Below are 21,202 nucleotides of genomic sequence, written 5' to 3'. Positions count from 1 at the left end.
TACTCAGAATGTCACTTGTGTGCAGTCCTGCTGTGCGCTGTCCGACCCCGTTCTTTACTGCGCGGCGCCAGTCAAGTTCAAATAGGCTAAACCATCGATGATGGCTGTCAATCATCGTCGATAGACGATGCTATCGTAACATACCCCAACCGCAATAGATACTGTACATACCCGTTGCTGCAGCAGGGCTGCTTGAGAAGTCTCCTGAGACTTCTTGTACTGTTGAAGACGGCTCTGCAGCATAGGGCTCTCCAGCTTGAAGTAACCTGAAAGAGTCAAAGGAAAATCTCTATCTCACGTTTCATTATGTTGTCCACTCTCTATAAATATTACCAGAGCCATACAGATACTCTAGATAGCTTTGGTGGCTCATTATGTGATCTTTCCTCAAACTATGTATGCTCTGCTAGTATGATGAACAAGTCTAGATAAGGACTAAGGCATGAGGATACATTGTATGGGATTCCTTGTTTTTCTTCTGGCTTACTTCCTGAATGCTAAAATGTAAAGCCCTCGTAAAGGACTTGGAAAAGCACTATCAAAATGTATCATTATTACTACTCTATTTGAGCTATTGCTCCCTCTTCATGTACAGTATATGAAATCCTTTTACATTTAAACAAAGACATTTATTTACTATATTGTGCGGGAGGCTCCTGAACTGCTTTCTTAAAACTGACGATTACTGGTAAAAAATATTTGAACATATTACCCAGTCTTTCTTTCTTTCTTTCTTTCTTTCTTTCTTTCTTTCTTTCTTTCTTTCTTTCTTTCTTTCTTTCTTTCTTTCTTTCTTTCTTTCTTTCTTTCTTTCTTTCTTTCTTTCTTTCGCCATCCAAAAGGCATTTATTTTGAGAGTCTGTCTAACCATTAATTGTACTGGTTTTCCCCACACCCATTCTACCACAGGCAGGCCCTGTTACTCACCCACACGCCCTCATACACTCCCACACACCCCAAAACACACTGCACTACTCAACAGACAGAGCACAGGCCAATGCTACCACTACACAGAAAGTGTTAGACACCTTTTAGGTCTTTCCTAAAGACAAGAAACTAGGTAAAACGTTCAACTATTTTTCTGTTTCAAAGCCAAACAGTGAAGCGGTGGCACGGTGCATGGTTCAGAGTTTCACTTTCAAACACTTTCAACTCATGGGGGGAACAACTCTGACAGGATGTTTAGGTTCCAGTGAGAAATTTCCGGTGTATTGTGGTTATAGTCTGATTTGTAAACACCCAATGCTTTCTCACAGGCTGTAGTTCACCATGTAGTAACACTATGCAGCTGATGGATCTACTATGAATCGATGTGTTGAAAGGGACCCATCTCTGAGTGGTGAGTGGTTTAGAGAGAGAGAGAGAGAGAGAGAGAGAGGGAGAGGTGAAGCAAGTGAGTAATTGTGGAGGACACAAGGACACAGACCTGACTGGGAGCTGTTGCTGGAGCTTCCGTGAGATGACATGGATTTCCCACCCTTCTCCACAGGAGACTGAGGGCCCCCACTGGACAGCAGAGAGGGAGAGGGATAGGAATCAGTGCCACAGGTAACTTCTACAAAGCTGTGAACGATCTGAGAGACAAGGCAATAAGGGCCTTCTACGCCATCAAAAGGAACATAAAATTCAACATACCAATTAGGATCTGGCTAAAAATACTTGAATCATTGCCCTTTATGGTTGTGAGGTCTGGGGTCCGCTCACCAACAAATCATTCATAAAAATGGGACAAACACCAAATTGAGACTCTCCATGCAGAATTCTGCAAAAATATCCTCAGTGTACAATGCAAAACACCAAATAATGCATGCAGAGCATAATTAGGCCGATACCCGCTAATTATCAAAATCCAGAAGAGAGACGTTAAATTCTACAACCACCTAAAAGGAAGCGATTCCCAAACATTCCATAACAAAGCCAACACCTATAGAGAGATTAATCTGGAGAAGAGTCCCCTAAACAAGCTGGTCTGGGGCTCTGTTCACAAACAGACCCCACAGAGCCCCAGGACAGCAGCACAATAAAACACAACCAACACATTGGAAAGAATAAACAAAAAAAATGAGCAAACTAGAATTCTATTTGGCCCTAAACAGAGAGTACACAGTAGCAGAATACCTGAAAGCTTTGACTATGTACAGACTCAGTGCGGATAGCCTTGCTATTGAGAGGCCGCCGTAGGCAAACCTGGCTTTCAAGAGAAGACAGGCTATGTGCACACAAAATTAGGTGGAAACTGAGCTGCACTCCTGCCAAATGTATGACCATATTAGAGACACATTTCCCTCAGATTACACAGACCCACAAATCATTTAAAATAATATCTATCAGGGGAAATATAACAGTGTGCCATCACAGCAGCAAGATTTGTGACCTGTTGCCACAAGAAAAGAGCAACCAGGAGAGGGGTGACAAGGATCAGTCACACACAAGTGTACTTCAAATGATGTAACAGAGATATCAAATGTCCATAGAGTGCCAGTGGAAGTGATCCCCTAAGCACATGGGGCCTGTCAAAGCTGATCTATGGATCATCCACCCTGTGGATGTAGGATAGGATCCCTCCCTGAGAATTTAATATTTATATGACTTTAATCTTTATTTAACTAGGCAAGTCAGTTAAGAACAAATTCTTATTTTCAATGACAGCCTAGGAACAGTGGGTTAACTGCCTGTTCAGGGGCAGAACAACAGATTTGTACCTTGTCAGCTCGGGGAGTTGAACTTGCAACCTTACGGTTACTAGTCCAACGCTCTAACCACTAGGCTACCCTGAATGATGTGTGATGGTGGTGAAAAACGTACCTTGATGAAGTCCGGTGATGACTCATCAGCTCTTTACAATAGAATTTCGATGTTGTACGCTCCGGAACCTTCAAAATATCATTTTGACATGTGAGGACACAGTATATGCCTGACTGCCTTCAACAAAGCATGCTGCATATTAGGCCATTACAAACCACTGCATACTATGTAAGGACTGCAGAAACAATATAGTATGTGGAACTGATCCAAATGAGGCAACCTGGACTGTATCACCTTCTATAGTAAGTTGATATTTAATTACAATATAGCTGCTACATTCTAAGAATTACAACTTCAGTCAAACTCATGAGAAGAAACATATGTCAAGCAGGCACACAGGCCTTGTGTTCATGTGACTAATGCTTCAATTTCTCAACATGGTCCCCTGCAGCTGTCAACCTTTTCACCTTGCTCTCATGTGTCACATCATCACATAAGAGGAAAGGAAGACTGCACCCCCTGAAAGAGGAAGTCATTCTGAAAATACGCATCTGACTACTGACACTCCTTCAACAGGGCTTACTTGCAGCTCTGGGTTTCATAAGTGTTTCTTTTATTTTCCTGTGATATGAATGCAACAAGAGAACTTGTAAGCAATTAAAGCACATCAACTCCATATGCTAAGGATACAAATCTATGTTGATTAGAAGACCCAGAGCAAGGATGGGCAACTGGTGACCCGCGGACCTACAGTACCTTCTGTAGGAAATTCACTTTAAAACATCAATGTGTAAAATGTCAATGTTTTCTCTCCGCTGTCAATAGGGGGGTTGCACTTTTTTTTTTTTTTCAAGGTGGCTTGGGACCCCAAGAAAATTTCGCTTGGGGCCCCCAAAATGCTAAAGCCGGCTCGGACTGCACGTGAGGGTATGGAGGTGGATACGCAGACCCGCGAGCCACTGTGGTCCCTCATGATGAGTTCAGATTTGTTGTGGTCCCCAACCCCATCAAAGTTACCCATACCTGAACTAGAGAAATGTTGTGAGAGTTTGTTATTGGAAACACAGAACGTGTTTGCTGTAAGTCAGGGTTGCCATAGGAAGCCTGAGGGCACTGCCAAACTCGGGCTGAACATTCCACTTCCTCTAAGCTTGCATGATCAACATAATCACAAAAACAACAACAGCAGAACCACCTAAGATATAATATCACATGCACATGGGGTTATAGTCTCACCAGGCACACACACACACACAGACAGACACATATAGAAACATTCACCACACATACAGTACCAGTCAAAAGTTGGGACACACATACTCATTCAAGAGTTTTTCTTTATTTGTTTCTACATTTCAGAATAATAGTGAAGATAATAGTGAAGATATCAAAACTATGAAATAACACATATGGAATCATGTAGTAACCAAAAAGTGTTAAACTAATCAAAATATATTTAATATTTGAGATTATTCAAAGTAGCCACCCTTTGCCTAGATGACGGCTTTGCACACACTTGGCATTCTCTCAACCAGCTTCATGAGGTAGTCACCTGGAATGCATTTGTCACGTCCTGACCATAGAAAACCTGTATTTTCTATGGTAGAGTAGGTCAGGGTGTGACTAGGTTTTTCTTGTTCTAGTTTATATTTTCTATGTGGGGTTCGAGATTTGATTTTCTATGTTGGTGATTTGTAAGATTCCCAATTAGAGGCAGCTGGTTATCGTTGTCTCTAATTGGGGATCATACTTAAGTAGAATTTTTCCCACCTGTGGGTTATGGGATATTGTTTATGTTTAGTTGCCTGTTAGCACTGCATTGTCGTCACGGTTCATTTATTCTTTATTTGTTTTGTATTTGCTTAAGTCTCACTTTATTCATTAAAATTATGTGGAACTCTACGTATGCTGCGCCTTGGTCCGACCATCATTATTACCAACGATGTGACAGCATTTCAATTAACAGGTGTGCCTTGTTAAAAGTTCATTTGTGGAATTTCTTTCCTTCTTAATGCGTTTGAGCCAATCAGTTGCGTTGTGACAAGGTAGGGGTGGTATACAGAAGATAGCACTGTTTGGTAAAATACCAAATCCATATTATGGCAAGAACAGCTCAAATAAACAAAGAGAAACGACAGTCCATCATTACTTTAAGACATGAAGGTCAGTCAATATGGAACATTTCAGTAAATTTCAGTTGCATCAAACCATCAAGCGCTATAATGAAACTGGCTCTCAAGAGGACCGGGACAGGAAAGGAAGAGTTACCTCTGCTGCAGAGGATAAGTTCATTAGAATTACCATCCTTAGAAATTGCAGCCCAAATAAATGCTGCACAGAGTTCAAGTAACAGACACATTTCAATATCAACTGTTCAGAGGAGCCTGCGTGAATCAGGCCTTCATGGTCTAATTCCTGCAAAGAAACCACTACTAAAGGACACCAATAATAAGAAGAGGCTTGGGCCAACAAACACAAGCAATGGACATTAGACTGGTGGAAATCTGTCCTTTGACATTTTGGGTTCCAACCACCAAATCAAATCAAATCAAATTGTATTTGTCACATACACATGGTTAGCAGATGTTAATGCGAGTGTAGCGAAATGCTTGTGCTTCTAGTTCCGACAATGCAGTAATAACAAACGAGTAATCTAACTAACAATTCCAAAACTACTACCTTATACACACAAGTGTAAAGGGATAAAGAATATGTACATAAAGATATGTGAATGAGTGATGGTACAGAATGGCATAGGCAAGATGCCGTAGATGGTATCGAGTACAGTATATACATATGAGATGAGTATGTAAACAAAGTGGCATAGTTTAAAGTGGCTAGTGATACATGTATTACATAAAGATGCAGTAGATGATATAGAGTACAGTATATACGTAGACATATGAGATGAATAATGTAGGGTATGTAAACATTATATTAAGTAGCATTGTTTAAAGTGGCTAGTGATATATTTTACATCAATTCCCATTATTAAAGTGGCTGGAGTTGAGTCAGTGTGTTGGCAGCAGCCACTCAATGTTAGTGGTGGCTGTTTAACAGTCTGATGGCCTTGAGATAGAAGCTGTTTTTCAGTCTCTCGGTCCCAGCTTTGATGCTCCTGTACTGACCTCGCCTTCTGGATGATAGCGGGGTGAACAGGCAGTGGCTCGGGTGGTTGTTGTCCTTGATGATCTTTATGGCCTTCCTGTGACATCGGGTGGTGTAGGTGTCTTGAAGGGCAGGTAGTTTGCCCTCGGTGATGCGTTGTGCGGACCTCACTACCCTCTGGAGAGCCTTACGGTTGTGGGCGGAGCAGTTGCCGTACCAGGCGGTGATACAGCCTGACAGGATGCTCTCGATTGTGCATCTGTAGAAGTTTGTGAGTGCTTTTGGTGACAAGCCGAATTTCTTCAGCCTCCTGAGGTTGAAGAGGCGCTGCTGCGCCTTTTTCACGATGCTGTTCCATCGATGTGGATAGGGGGGTGTTCCCTCTGCTGTTTCCTGAAGTCCACAATCATCTCCTTAGTTTGGTTGACGTTGAGTGTGAGGTTATTGTCCTGACACCACACTCCGAGGGCCCTCACTCCTCCCTGTAGGCCGTCTCGTCTTTGTTGGTAATCAAGCCTACCACTGTTGTGTCGTCCGCAAACTTGATGATTGAGTTGGAGGCGTGCGTGGCCACGCAGTCGTGGGTGAACAGGGTGTACAGGAGAGGGCTCAGAACGCACCCTTGTGGGGCCCCAGTGTTGAGGATCAGCGGGGTGGAGATGTTGTTACCTACCCTCACCACCTGGGGGCGGCCCGTCAGCAAGTCCAGTACCCAGTTGCACAGGGCGGGGTCGAGACCCAGGGTCTCGAGCTTGATGACGAGTTTGGAGGGTACTATGGTGTTAAATGCTGAGCTGTAGTCGATGAACAGCATTCTCATAGGTATTCCTCTTGTCCAGATGGGTGAGACGCAGAGCAGGTGATCGGATGATGTCCGCATGTGTGGTTCCCACCATGAAGCATGGAGGTGTGATGGTGTCGGGGTTCTTTGCTGTTGACACGGTCTGTGATTTATTTAGATTTTAAGGCACACTTAACCAGCATGACTACCACAGCATTCTGCAGCGATACACCATCCCATCTCGTTTGCGCTTTGTGGGACTATCATTTGTTTTTCAAAAGGAAAATAACCCAACACACTTCCAGACTGTGTATGGGCTATTTGACCAAGAAAGAGAATGACGGAGTGCTGCATCAGATGACCTGGCCTCCACAATCACCCAACCTCAACTCAATTGAGATGGTTTGGGATGAGTTGGCCCGCAGAGTGAAGGAAGAGCAGCCAACATTTGCTCAGCATATGTGGGAACTCCTTCAAGACTGTTGGAAAAGCATTCCAGGTGAAGCTGGTTGAGAGAATGCCAAGAGTGTGAAAAGCTGTCATCAAGGCAAAGGGTGGCTACTTTAAAGAATCTAAAATCTAAAATATATTTTGATTTGTTTAACACTTTTTTGGTTACTATGTTTTTTGGAATCCATATGTGTTATTTCACATTTTGAGGTCTTCACTATTATTCTACAATGTAGAAAATAGAAAAAATAAAGAAAACGCTTTTGACTGGACCTCTGCATTCAACATGTGTGTGTACACACCACAACATATACACACATGTCACCACACTGATAGATGGACAGACCTTTGGTGGGCACTCCATGGAGCTTTGGAAGTCCCAGAAGACATCGTCAAACATAGGAGACATGGGAGTGGAGGCCATGTCAGACATAGAGCTGCTGTGAGGGGCGTCTCGACTGGAGTGAAGATTGGCATTCTGAAATGGAAACTTAGTTTAGATCAGGCCAGCTATATTTTTATATATTCATACGGCTCTGGGTTAGATTACTTTATTTAGTGACACATTGGTCGCGTTCCAAGTGGCACCCTATTCTCTATAGTGCTTTACTTTTGACCAGTGCCCTATGGATGCAATATAAGGGGAATAGGGTACTATTTGAGACAGAGACTCTGAGTACTGTAGGACAAAGAAGATGGAAAAAAGGAAGTAATCGTTTTCGGGTTCTGGATAAAGTAAGAGGAAGGACAACTAAGTTATCAACCACAAAGCACAAGATGGCATAGGATATGTATAGATCCTTGACTAATACCTTCCCAACAGAAGAGCTGACAAAAACTGTGAGAGTACAAAACGTGGGTTTTCAAAATGTTGAAATGATCAAAATATATGTTGAAGCCTTGACACCCGTTTGATTAGTCAATGGGGTCTTACAAAATACGTGTCATAACTTCTAAATAAATTGAAAGAGTGACATTTACAGAGATTTTTAATCTAACGTTTGCAGTTACTAATATAGAGATGCAATACCTATTATCTGACTTGTTTGCTAGGTTAACCCTTTACTTTGAAACAGGCAGCTGTTTTAACTATGTGTCATTGTCACGTGGTGATGGTGTTGATGTCGTCAGTACTTATAATGTATGAGGTAAGTATCCCATATTGCATATTGTGAATGCCTAGCTGCGTAATGATTTTCCAAACTGGGGCAAATAAAGATATTGACTGATTGAATTGATTGGTGGTGTTAGGAAGGGTACGGTTATTTGGGCAGGGGATGGGGAGTGGGCTACTGTACCTGTTGTATGGCGGCCCTCTGCATGGCAGGGGTACAGGGGCTGGAGCTGCTCCCGGAGCTCAGTCTGGTATGGATGTTTATGGGGAGAGGAAGGGGGTGTACGGGAAGGGGCAGCCCAGCCAACACTCTGTTCAGGTTGACCTGATAGTTGTCAGATGTCTTCCCCCTATCCATCTCCATCTGAGCAACATGGACAAGAACAGTCAGAACCAGACCCCTGGACACTGTAGTCAAGACTATATTATTGCATACTGGATTATGAATTATAACTAATAATCCAAAACATACTTCCAATCTATCTTTGAGCGACTAATAGCTATCTGGCACACTAATGCACAAACGCAAACAAACACAACACTAGACAAATAGTGATACAGACAAGGCGGTGAGAGAGAGAGAGAGAGGGAGGCAGCAGATAGTGAGGGGGTGCTCGGGGAGACGGGGGGAGTGGGACAAGGGGGACTTTACCGCTTTGCACTGGCTATTTGCAGGGCAGTTAGGCGTGGCACTAGCAGCCTTCTGGGGCTCCCTCTGTTTGTGCCTGTGGTCGTGCTGAAGCGAAAGCAGCTGCGTTTGGTCTTTGGGCAGCGTGCGGTGGAACTTTTTACCCTGCTGCTGCTGCTGAGGATGAGGCAGTAGAGGTGGAGGCTCGGTCCTCCTCTACACAACGACAGAGACAAACACAGGACACTGGCATTCAGCAGCCTCATCCCGTGCCTGCAGTACTGCCCCAAGACAGATAGATGACAAGGCCTTGTGGCCAATGCTGCAGCCTGGAAACAGCTGCTTTCAATAGAGCCTCTACTGTAGCTAGCAGATCCAGGCCCAGTAGGAGCCTCTCATTGAAACTGAAACTGGAATGAGGCTAAACTCTCTCCAGACATCAGAACTGGAGGAGGTATTGTTTCAGGAGGGGCACTCCCAGACTTTATGATCAGCACACATGAAAAGCACACACACATACACTCACATAGAGCCCTCGCCCCAAACACACACACCCGCAAGAAGCACATAAATACAGTATCAACTGAATTTCTTATTATAGTAAACCACCAAGGACATTTCTCCCACTGTTAACTGTATGTCATGCTTTTTCACTTCAGATTCAATGAAGTGATTACAAGGTCACACTGACATGAAGACTACATAGAGAGAAAGAGAAGTTGAGCTAAATCAATTCCACACCTGTAATCCCATATAAACTTGGATGTTTGTCATCTATGATTTATGATGAGTTCACCATCATTTCATGCTATTTGCTAAATCAGATTAAATGAGAAACAAAAAGCCCCTTCATGTTACTTGGCATTTACTCTCTCTTTTACCAGCGTTGACAAACGCAAGGAGAGCCTTTTTCTCCAAGCACTGCATGCTATTTAAAGACTAAACACAAGCCATGGAATTATATCACGGGGATCAAGACTAATGTTCACAATAAGGATATTGTGAATCGAGATACATAAATAATCTAATAGGGTTCTGGCTGTTCGGCACAGCAGTGGCCTTCTCAAGGAAACGAGGAGACAGGATTCCATACGCAAGTGATGAACACATAGGCTGTGTTTGAGAATGCATTGTTTTATTCTCCCTACCGTAGCCGCGAGAAGTAGGGGTGCTGCAGCACCCCCTGAAAAATTGGAATAAAAAAATAAATATATATTAAAAATCCCACAAAAGTGGTGCACTGGGCCTTTACTAGTCCTGTATTACCGGACCAATATAGTTATCGGTAGCATGGGCAATTTTTTTTTCATTTTCTTGTTGTAAGCCTAAGCATTCCTTTTCAAACATACTTTTCTTTACATCGCGGTAGGGGGTTGCAGTTACAATCCGTCGCGCCTAAATAGGATTCCTCCTGTGAATTACTTCAGATGCAACTTTAAGTCGATGCCTTTTAAAAGCAAATGACGCCTTTTAGTACAAGGCTCCTTGCGGATTAAAAGTCAAACAGAGCCGTTCAGAGTTCTTAAGTGTTTTCTTCTACAATACATTACAGTACATAGTCTTTATGTTGCCTTTGAGTACGCAGGATTGACTGTGTTTCCAGTTAGCCTAGCATCTATCATCATTAGAAGTTAGGGAAACAGACCATAAGAGAATGTGGCCTTTAGCTACCCATGCTAAGCCTGGGATAGCATAATTTAACAGGACCTGTGGTACAGGAGCCGTAGTATACACTGAGAAAGCAACAAGGTCTTGACCTTGAAATCTGCCATGGTAGTCTAAACATGGAATTTTCCACCATTCTATTTTCTCTACTCCTTCATTGACAGCAACAAACTTGCTCTTGACACACCGGTGTTCTCACATTCTGTGCTGTTTCATGCAGAACCAGTCATAATATTTCCCATAGACCAAGACACAACATTCATATCAAAACATTTGAATTCAATAACCACCCATGTCTTTCATAAAGATTGGAGTGATTTCATGGCACGGTTTGATGCATTTCGTTCTATGCAGGTTGAGTGACAAAAAAACAGAAGGCAGTTATTACCTGTTCATTTAAAGGACCTGCAGGTCTTCCTCCGACATCACTCCTCTGTGTGCCACAATCCTCTAGCTACAATTCAACGAGAGAGAGAGAGAGAGAGAGAGATTTATTTTTTTGATAACGTCAAGGTTTCTGACTTAGGAAATCCAATGACTGAATCCCGGTGAAAAACCTAAAATATTCAGTGTCTAGCTAGCTTGCATAAGGCTCTTAACCCCCCTATTTTAAATATTTAACCATGAAAATTAGTCCCATAACTCTAAATGACCCTGAAAGAGTGAATGGCTGAATCAAAACCGTGCAGCAAGTTCTTCCCCCCTGGGTTAACACAGAATGGGTTAAAAACATGTTCTAGTCAATAGATGTTAAATGGTACACGTTGCATCTCCAGATGCGCTTGAGGATGCTTGAGGATGAGACGGCGGAAATCCATGTAAGCTACAGCTGAGACAGGCAGACAGGAGGAGAGAGAGCAGCACAGCCAGGCAATCAGCCCTACTGACCATCTGTAATTAATTGGTAGCCGGGCCACTCTCTAGGATTCTGTCTAAACTCATTAGAGCTGCCTTCTACATCACTCTCACCAAGAGAAACACATGCATGGAGCATGGCAAGATACATACAATCCCAAATGGCACCCTGTTCCCTATATATTGTACTACTTCTGTTCAGAGGTGGTCAAAAGTAGTACACTATATAGGGAATAGGGTGCCATTTAGGATTCAGCATATGTGTGTGTATCTTGACATGCTCCATGCATGTGTTTGTTAAATGGTCCATGCATGTGTTTATATTGTTCATTGTTCAAGTTTTATTGTCATGCACACAGGGTTGCCAGGTCTCGCTTAAATTTCGATACCAATGATGTCTCAAAAGCCGTCCCCTAGGCCTGAATACTAGCGACTACATTTTTTTCCGCAGCAAGAGCGGAGTTGCCACATTTATCCAATAAACCCTTTTTCTATAACGTTATCAAGCGAATTAAGAAGGAATATCGACGTAATTTGTAATGACATAAACTAAGAAGCAAAATTTGTTTTTCCATCAAAATAATAATTATTGCGAGCTTAAGAATAAGTTGCAAAAGAAAATATATTTTGCCCTTATTAAACACACCTGATAATTTTCCATCAATGGATTTCTATTTAACTTGTTTTGACTGCTATGATTAAGCAATAAGGCCTGAGGAGAAGTGGTATATAGCTAATATACCACAGATAAGTGCTGTTCTTAAGACACAGCCCTTAGCCGTTTTATATTGGCCATATACCACAAACCCCTGAGGTGCCTTATTGCTATTACCAACGTAATACCCATGTTACATGGTCTGCTATACCATGGCTTTCAACCAATCAGCATTCAGGGTTCAAACCACCCAGTTTATAATTGTAAATAAATCCTGTTTGCGCATGTGCATAACTATAGATAAATCCGACAGGAGAGTTTTAGTGATGAAAGATGGACAGAGGATCTCGAAATCTCTGTGCGAGAAACACTTGGACGATCTTCGAAAAACAAATCTTAGGACTGGGGCGAAAATAGCCTCTCAATAAATTATTTCTGTTTTTTATTTTGAATACATTTGCAAAAATTTCAAAAAACCTGTATGTTTTGTCATTATGGAGTATTGTGTGAAGAATGATGAGGACAAAATTGTATTTAATCCATTTTAGAATTAGGCTGTGAAGTAAAGAAATGTGGAAAAAGTCAAGGGGTCTGTATAATAACTGTATAATAAAAAAAAACACAAGAAATAGGAGAGGAAGCTATATACAGGATCAGTGCCAATACCACATTTACAATGAGCAGGGATACTGGAGTTTTTAAGGTAGATACAGTATGTACATGAAAAGTGACTGGTAGCAGTATTAATCATAATAGTAAACAGTATTGCAGAAACATAAGTGGTGGGTGGGTGTGTACATAGTGGTGAGTGTGTGTGCAAGAGTGACAGTGTAGGCGTGCTAGGCATACATACACGTAAACAGGGCTGAAAAGTGAATGGTAGTATTACTTATGGTAATATTCTAGTGGTAATATATACAGTACATGTAAACAGGAGTAATAGTGACCAGTAGCAGGATAAATAGAGAGATGGTAATGGCAATCAACAATCAAAGAACAGCAACATAGGTGTGAGGGGGAGCAGTAGTTGTTAGCAATTGAACAGTCTTATGGCCAGGGGATAGAAGCTGTTTAGGAGTCTGTTGGTCTGAGCATTGATGCACCAGTACCGCCTGCCAGACGGTAGCACGGAGAACATTCCTTATCTCGGGCGACTGGAGTCTTTGGGAATTTTTCGGGCCTTTCTCAGACACCGCCTGGCATGTACGTCCTGGACGGCTGGGACGTTCACCCCCAGCGATGCACTGGGCCGTCCGCACCACTCTTTGTAGGTCGCGGGTGGTGCAATTTCCATACCAGACAATGATACAACCAGTCAGGTTGCTGTCGATGGAGCAGCTGTAAAAGTTCCTAAGGATCTGAGGGGTCATGCCTCCCGAGGGAGAAGAGGCTCTGTGTTGCTTTCTTCATGACTGTGCTGGTGCGAGAGGACCATGATGTGGACACCGAGGAACTTAAAGCTCTTGACCCTGTCCACTGCGGCCACGTCGATGCGGATGGGAATAGGGGGCCATTTGGAACGCACCCATACTGTATACATCCCAGAGAATGATTTGTGGGCTATTGCTCAGCTAACGGCACATTGAACAGACTCAAAACCACCGCACACCTTAATGATCCCACTGAAAATGACTGTAATAGACCCGCACAGACTGACATGGCATCTACTGTACCGTACTGCAGTCAGGTAGGCAGGTGTGGCTCATCCAGAGCCACTGAACTGTGGGAGATTAATCAACCGAGTGTTCGAATTAAAGCGTCTAATTAAAGTCCTCAGAACGACACGACAGCCCTTTACCTCGGCTATAGGATGCTGTAATTGTCACTGACTTCTCGCCATGGCGCTCAGCCCAGCTCCAACTTCTAATCACGGGAAATGTCAATACAGCAGAAAAAAGTAAGAGATGTTGAATTATTTTCTTTCAGGATGGTCCCGCGGGCAATTTCTTTCTGATCTTCCATAGTGTTTCTAACTTCATCAGTGGCGTTAAACGCTACCCTTGGTGGATTTAATCACCAATGGACTGAAACCTGACACAAGTGAAAGTGCTGCGTCAACACCCTTCATATCAAATGCATATAAAGCAGTTTTTGTGGAGGAACACGTATAAAATGTTAACCTGCACCTGGATTAAATATGCATTGACCTTGTCACGATGCATTTTTTCAGACCAGGTTACTGACAAAACAAAGTGGGTCCCGTCCCAGTGAAAACTACAGTGTTATGTGTTTTGATGCACAAAGCAGGTTAACAGACTTCCGACACACATTATGTATGGACCAAAAATGTCTACCGAGACTAGCATCTAGATCATATTGGCCCATGACAATGCTATTTGAACTTCAGGAACTTACAGCTTGTAGCAGCTTGTAAAGTACAGTGTTATTACACAAGAAAATAAATATTTATAATCCTCCTTCGGGATCGGGCACAAAAGACCATCAAATCAGCACATACTTGTTTGGTTTCTGCCTATCACATGGAGCAATACGAGCGGATGAGAATTGAGTGGGTTGGGCAGGTGGTCTACTACTTAATTTTTTTTTTTTTTTTAGGGGGGGGGGGGGGGGGGGGGGGTCAAATTTACCAGCTACCTGTTTCTTGTCCCTTCTCTTGCTCCTCTCATTGAATAGACCTCTGTCATTAGCTTCAGTCTCCTCCCTCCATAGCATCTCCTGTAGCTCTGGCCATTGGAACCCAGAATCCTGCAGCTGCCTCCTTTGTTGCTGTAACACAACACCACAACGTCATTAAACATGGTATTACCTCATTCAACAGAATATATTTTCTCTGACATTTCTCAATGCGACATCACAGTCCAACACGGCACATGACATCATTCTCCATCCATCTGTACTGTACATCAACAAAAACGCTACAGAACACACCATAGCTCTGTATGCAGACCTAATACGACATACAGTATCACGTCAGTCGTCTTTTGTGCAAAGCAAACCACACAAAAGCATCACTCCCGAAAGCAATCCCTCCGTATTTGGAAACCCCAGTATAATACTCTATATTGTTCTATAACACAATTCTTTGGTTTGTTCAACACAAAAGAGTCCTTCTCATTTGAGCCAAACAAACAACAGGAGGGAGAGAGAAAAAGAGAGAGCCCGTCAGTCTCTAGCCAGCCAAGCTCATTTGGTGGCTGGGCAGCAGGTGTTTGGCTCTGCTGCTCTGCTCGAGAGGGCTGCAGAGAGGAGCGGAGTGTTTCAACTAAAGAGTGTCTCTCACATCCTCCAGCCTCCTGCGCTGCTCTTTCTGCTGTTGGATCCTCTTCTGCCTCTCGGCCAGCAGCTGCTGTTTGTACCTCTCCTGGTCCTGGAGCTGCTGCTGGAGGACCTGCTGCTGTCGCTGGGCTTCTGACCGGCTCTTGTTCTCCTGCTGCAGACGCAGGAACTCTCTCCTTAGAGTGGACTCCCCCGGCAGGTTCACTATGGAGCTATGGATACAGGACAGATTATGGTAGCAAGGCACATAGTGAGTGACGGGCAGGAGTGAGGAGGCACATGGTTATATGGCTAGGAGTAGAGTTACACACAGGAAGGAACACTTGCATGCACATGCACACACGCACAAATATATTTTTTATAGTCACCACCATATGACGCTCTGTGTCCAGCTAAGGGAGCACAAGCAGGAGCGAGCATCTGGTGACACGCTAATGTCTTCATGGACACGCCCATGCATTCACACACTGTGCACTCTCAGATGAATATCCTCTATGACAGTTCTCAGGGTCAAGGCCTGCATTAGCTATTACATAACCAGTAAAGTGAGGACTAGTCACAGACAGGGTCAGCTGGCTGTTGGATGGATGTAGACGTGACGTCAGACCTAGAGTCTGACCTTCGTTGCAGACAGTGTAAACGCTGTGTCATCATACCTGGGTTCACCTTCCTCGTCATTCATCTCCTCCTCCTCGTCCTCACTGCCGCTGTACTCATACTCCGGGCCCTCTGTGGACAACATGTGACTATTACAGACATGAGGGATGCATGTAATCCCAATGATACCAACACGCACATGACTGTACATACTGAGGAAACAAGGAAAGGGTTCTAAAACTGTACAACACTTTCACACATGCTGTACTGTTCCCACAGTTAGCTAGTCAGTTCCTCCTCTCTCATGATCTGAGCAGGGAGGGTTTCAAGCATCAGTAAACCAACCTAATGTCTCCCCTCCAGGTGTCTCCTGCAGTTAACCCACATGGAACTAAAACTCGTCATGAACTGTCTCTCTCACTTCCTTTTCTTCAATAGGATTGCATTCCAAAACGCTTGTCATAATTGACTAAATACTTCTACATATTAAGTAAGGCTCATTCTTCCTTCTGAGGCCTCATGAGAGATTGTGAATTACACAGAGAGAGACAGAAAGAGAGAGAGAGAGAGAGAGAGAGATAGAGAGAGAGAGAGAGAGAGAGAGAGAGAGAGAGAGAGAGATGCTGGCCTCAGAGAACATTTCTAATTCCAAGTCAAACTCTAGTAGGTTATGAAAACAGGGTAATGACTGAGTGTATCTGCTGCGTTAGAAGCTGCCGCTATCAGCGTCTCACATGGTCTCACTACAGGCTTGGCTCCTCTCTAAAGGGTCATCTCTCTGTCCGTCTGACCAGTTAAGCAGAACACCAACCAACAAACCAACGGCACAGGGTCGAGGAAACTGCTGTTTTGGTATCGGGGCGAAGCCTGGAGGCTCGGAGAGCGCAGGCAGGCAGGGAGACGATGTCATTATGTGGCGTGGGGAGGAAGACGGAGCGAGGGAGGACGCTGGGGGTGTGGTGCAGTCTAGGAGATGATTAAACACGGCTTCCTCCAAGGCGCATTCCTCTCACATGACACGAGTGTGCAGTCTCACTGTGAGAGGGCTGACAAGGAGCAGTCCTGCTGCTGCCTCTAAACCCAAATCCCACCACATTACCAGTGGATAATGGAACCCTTCATTAGAACCTTTCATTAATGACAGTCATACAGTAGCCTCTCCCTAGGCCTAGAGACATTAAACACAAGGGTAAACAGAGAACTGGGAGACAAGATTGAGAATCAAAACACCTTTTTACTGCCACTTTCACTGTCGCTGCCAGTGTGACCACGAATAACAAGGCCAAAAGGTTGACCCATGGTCATTGGCAGCGCAAGGTCTCATACAGCACTAAATCATGATATTAATTATAGCCTTGACTGCCAGACTCAGTTGTTGAGTGAAACTAGGTAATCTCTGATATTCCATTATGACAACATGGCCTCACCTTTGTCTCTCTTCTTCCTGGTTCTGTCCAGGTGGTCTTTGAGCATGATGCGGACCTGCCGTTCGTTGGGCAGGTCTTTGATGAATGAGTGTCTCAGGAGGGTTTCTGTGGCGGGACGGTGGAGGTAGTTTTTTGCCAGACAGCTCTCCACAAAGGTCAGGAACTTTTTGGACCTGGAGAGGACAGAGGGTCACAACTTACAGGCTCAGGCTGTGTCCGAGATGGCACCCTAACCCCTATGTAGTGCACTACTTTTGGGCAGATCCTCATGGGCTATAGGGAATAGGGTGCCATTTCAGACACAGCCTCAATTAATTCTCAATGTCTGCCATGCAGCTGCTGGTATGAATTAATATTGAATTATCGAACTCCATGGTTTCAAACACAAGGCTTCATGCATTACGAAAGGTAAAAAAGCAAAGCTGCTGAAGACATGTGAACAGGAAGACAAAAGCTTATCCACTTTCCCTTCCCATTGGATTTAAAAGGCCTTATTTTAGAGCATTGCATGCAGTCAACCTGTTACTGTGTGGATTGTCATCTCACACTGTGATGCTAAAATTACACCCAAGAACGTGACAATAAACAATATGTGCTCAGCCTGAACTAATGCTACAGTACACAAAAAAACAGTAAGATAAGGGGGTGAATAAGGGACATTGTATTGTGGCAGTTCTGTTGGCAGTAATGTTATCGGAGCTAGCTAAGAAAGAGAAAAGGCTGTGTGTAAGGGAAGGCGATGCAAGGCTGTATGAGTTTTGGCCACTCTGGGGAAAACATTCCTGCTGTGTTGCTGAGGCTCTGTGGGGCGTGGTGTCGCTAAGCGAGAGAGGCTGAGCTGTCTTTCTTACCATTTCTTTGATTTGAGCTTGGGGGGCGGGTTGCGAGGAATGAGGAACAGGGCTCTCATGGGATGCATGTCACACAGGGCTGGGAACAGAGACAGACACAGACAGAGAAACTATGGTTGCGTCCCCAATGGCACCCTCGAGGCCTTGGTCAAAAGTAGTGCACTAATGTAGGCAATAGGGTGCCATTTAGAACTCACACAGACAGGGGATCGAGGTTATGAGAGGCTCCATTGTGGCCTAATCACATGGCAGGGGATGGAAGAAGTGTTCCACAATGTTGTCAATGTTAGGCTAAAGTCCTGTCCTGTTGCCCTTGGCCTGCTTGTTGTGTGTGTTTACTACACAGTCCTACTACAACACTGTTTGTTTTTCATTCAGTGATTGTGAACTCCCTCTCGGTCATGGTGCAACACTAGGCTTAACAGACACCAAACAGTCATGAGTTTATTTCATTTGTTTCTCTGTTTTTTGACTCAAGGATTTTCAATTTCAAAATGCGAGAGAACTGTCTGACCTCCGACACATCATTGTGAGCCCAATCACTTTCAATGACACTTGGATTCAGTCCTTGACTGGTAATATGGGCTGCAATATCTGACAACTCTGTGAAGTCGCTCACAGAGAGAGAATGAAAACATACAGTGAGTTAATCCAACAAAACTCAAAACTAGAACTTTGCAAGAGTAAAAATACAGCATAATAACATAGGATATGCTTAAAGGGATACTTCAGGATTTTGGCAATGAAGCCCTTTATCTACTTCCCCAGAGTCAGATGAACTCAAGGATACCATTTGTATGTTTCCGCATCCAGTATGAAGGAAGTTAGAGGTAGTTTCTCGAGCCAATGCTAACCATAGACATCCAAAATTGCGCTAACGCTAGTTAGCAATTGCGCAAACGCCTGGTGGCAACTTCCTTCAAACTGCACGCAGACATACAAATTGTATCCATGAGTTCATCTGACTCTAGGGAAGTTGATATTTTGACTTCATTGCCAAAATCCTGAAGTATTCCTTTAAAAGAAAATAAACTTTATAAATTACAGTAGAGCATATTAGTCATGGCCTCCAAATTCTAAGATGTGCGAAGACTCCTTGACGAGACTGCAATGTGTATGGACAGGAGGGGAGGGAGAAGGTGACACTTACGTGGTGCTCCTTCAGCCATCTCCAGAGCTGTGATTCCCAGCGACCACAGGTCACTCTATAGAGGAGGAGAGTCATCCAGTCAGATCCACTCAACAGACAAGCGTGGGGACTCATCTTGACAAATCAATCAATGTCAGATTTTTGTTTTCACTGAATCACATTTGGATATTTGGCCACAATTAGGCTGGGAAAATAGTAGTTAAGTTAAGTTGAGTGCTCATGGCCATCTTTATTTCAGGTAGCTCATATATTAGCTGATAAGCAGATTTTGTTATGTTATGTAGTTTATCAAGTGGATTTTTCTCTTCAGTCGCGTAGTAGCCTGTCCTACTCCCAAGCCTTGTCTATGACTTGTCTAATAATCACTGATCAGAAACACTTAGAATGCAATAATGTAGCCTAAATCTAATGTATTATTTTGCTCTTGACTCACATAGTAAGTAGCCTTATGTAATCTATCCACCACCAAGCTGTGAGATCGCATCCATTTTTAGTTGTTTTAACGTAACTTAGCCTACTTCAATATAATCAATCAATCATTCATTCATTTATGTCATTACACAGCATACAAGTCATTCATGCCTTGAAATACAATCAAGCATTTTTTTCAATTAAATAACAAAGGGAGCCTTGAATAATTAAACAATACATTTAAAAAAGTAGATTTTCTGCCATACATCCATTTTGAATAATGGCTCAAAAGCCCTGTTTTAAATGCATGTTTGATTAGGAAAATATTTGTGTCAGTTATGGGTCTACATTCGATAGTTTACAAGGTCCAGCAAGGCACATTAGCAGGGCAGTCATAGGGTGCATTTTGTTAGGATGTACCTGCGTTAACAGATGCTATAGGAATATGGGCTTCTCCTGATACTGAGATGTACTGCCTGTCGTATTCTTGTGGATCATCATTCTCCCGAGTGCACGTATCCCAATTTGAAACATTTCAATCATCAGATTTTTTTTTGTTGAATCATGGTCACAAATGTCGTATTAGACTAAAAGATGCGCAGACACGCACCACTTTTTGTGCTGTCGGGCCCCGTCGGGTTCGGCCTCAGAATGAGAACTCTAAAACAAACAAACAAACAAACAAACAAACAAACAAACAAACAAACAAACAAACAAACACACAAACACACACACACACACACACACACACACACACACACACACACACACACACACACACACACACACAAACAGCATTTCCAGTAGAGATGGCGGCCTCTTACCCTGTAGTCATAAGTAGAGTCTGGGTTCTCGTCACAAGCAATGACTTCAGGGGCCATCCAGTACGGAGTCCCAATAAAGGTGTTCCTCTTCCCTATCGTCCTGTCCAGTTGAGCACTCACCCCAAAGTCAACTGGCAAAGACAATACACAGTGTTCAAACATATTAAACCACACCTACAAGGGGAGAGCAAGCAAATACTGAGGTGACAGTGACACTGTGGCTGTGTAGGTTGTGAGTTGAACTTTGACCCTGTCTCCTAGTCCTTACCCAGCTTGACCTCTGCGTTCTCAGTCAGCAGCACGTTCTGGCCTTTGATGTCTCTGTGAATGACGTGGTGTGAGTGGAGGTGAGACAGGCCCTGTGTTGACACACACAAACACACACACAATATCAGGACACGACACACGCACGCACACACACATTGTACACATCACATGATTTCTCTCTCTCTCTCTCTCTCTTGGGGCTTGGGAGCTGTCCAAAAGAACAGGCACAGAAATCATACACTGCTTCAAAGGAGTTAAAAATAAACACAGGAAGTTTATTTTATTTAAGATAATGACTTCACCGTGCTTCGCAGCTATCTGCCCCTGTGAGCCATCGTCTAACCCTCCATTACCGTTCTACCATAAGTTTATAAGCAAAAGCTCCAAGTCCAATGCAATAACGCACCCACTACAATATGGCTGATATAGGATGAGAA

At 43.4% G+C, this 21,202-nt stretch overlaps 1 protein-coding gene across 11 annotated transcripts in view; it reads right to left on the bottom strand.

Annotated features, from left to right (window-relative positions):
- LOC110488552 (mitogen-activated protein kinase kinase kinase kinase 4) overlaps positions 1-21,202 on the bottom strand; it is a 58,918-nt gene that overhangs the window by 19,888 nt on the left and 17,828 nt on the right. For 3 of the 11 annotated variants that reach the window (XM_036942677.2, XM_036942678.2, XM_036942680.2), the window contains exons 6-20: positions 20,767-20,857; positions 20,499-20,629; positions 19,264-19,318; positions 18,114-18,192; positions 17,263-17,435; positions 15,895-15,967; positions 15,243-15,450; positions 14,597-14,728; positions 10,880-10,945; positions 8,851-9,042; positions 8,383-8,562; positions 7,431-7,562; positions 2,806-2,873; positions 1,427-1,506; positions 172-266 (exon numbers count right to left, since the gene is read on the bottom strand). In XM_036942677.2, coding sequence (XP_036798572.1) covers positions 172-266; positions 1,427-1,506; positions 2,806-2,873; positions 7,431-7,562; positions 8,383-8,562; positions 8,851-9,042; positions 10,880-10,945; positions 14,597-14,728; positions 15,243-15,450; positions 15,895-15,967; positions 17,263-17,435; positions 18,114-18,192; positions 19,264-19,318; positions 20,499-20,629; positions 20,767-20,857 — 1,755 coding nt within the window. The remainder of the gene's footprint in view (positions 1-171; positions 267-1,426; positions 1,507-2,805; positions 2,874-7,430; positions 7,563-8,382; positions 8,563-8,850; positions 9,043-10,879; positions 10,946-14,596; positions 14,729-15,242; positions 15,451-15,894; positions 15,968-17,262; positions 17,436-18,113; positions 18,193-19,263; positions 19,319-20,498; positions 20,630-20,766; positions 20,858-21,202) is intronic. The other 8 variants (XM_036942679.2, XM_090198145.1, XM_090198146.1 and 5 more) reach the window with 3 other exon arrangements.

Source organism: Oncorhynchus mykiss, chromosome 14 (assembly GCF_057628025.1).
Source record: "Oncorhynchus mykiss isolate SJ-2025 chromosome 14, ASM5762802v1, whole genome shotgun sequence".
Taxonomy (NCBI): Eukaryota; Metazoa; Chordata; class Actinopteri; order Salmoniformes; family Salmonidae; genus Oncorhynchus; species Oncorhynchus mykiss.
The sequence above is the reverse complement of the archived record's forward strand: the minus strand, read 5'-3'. Positions and strand labels throughout refer to the sequence as shown.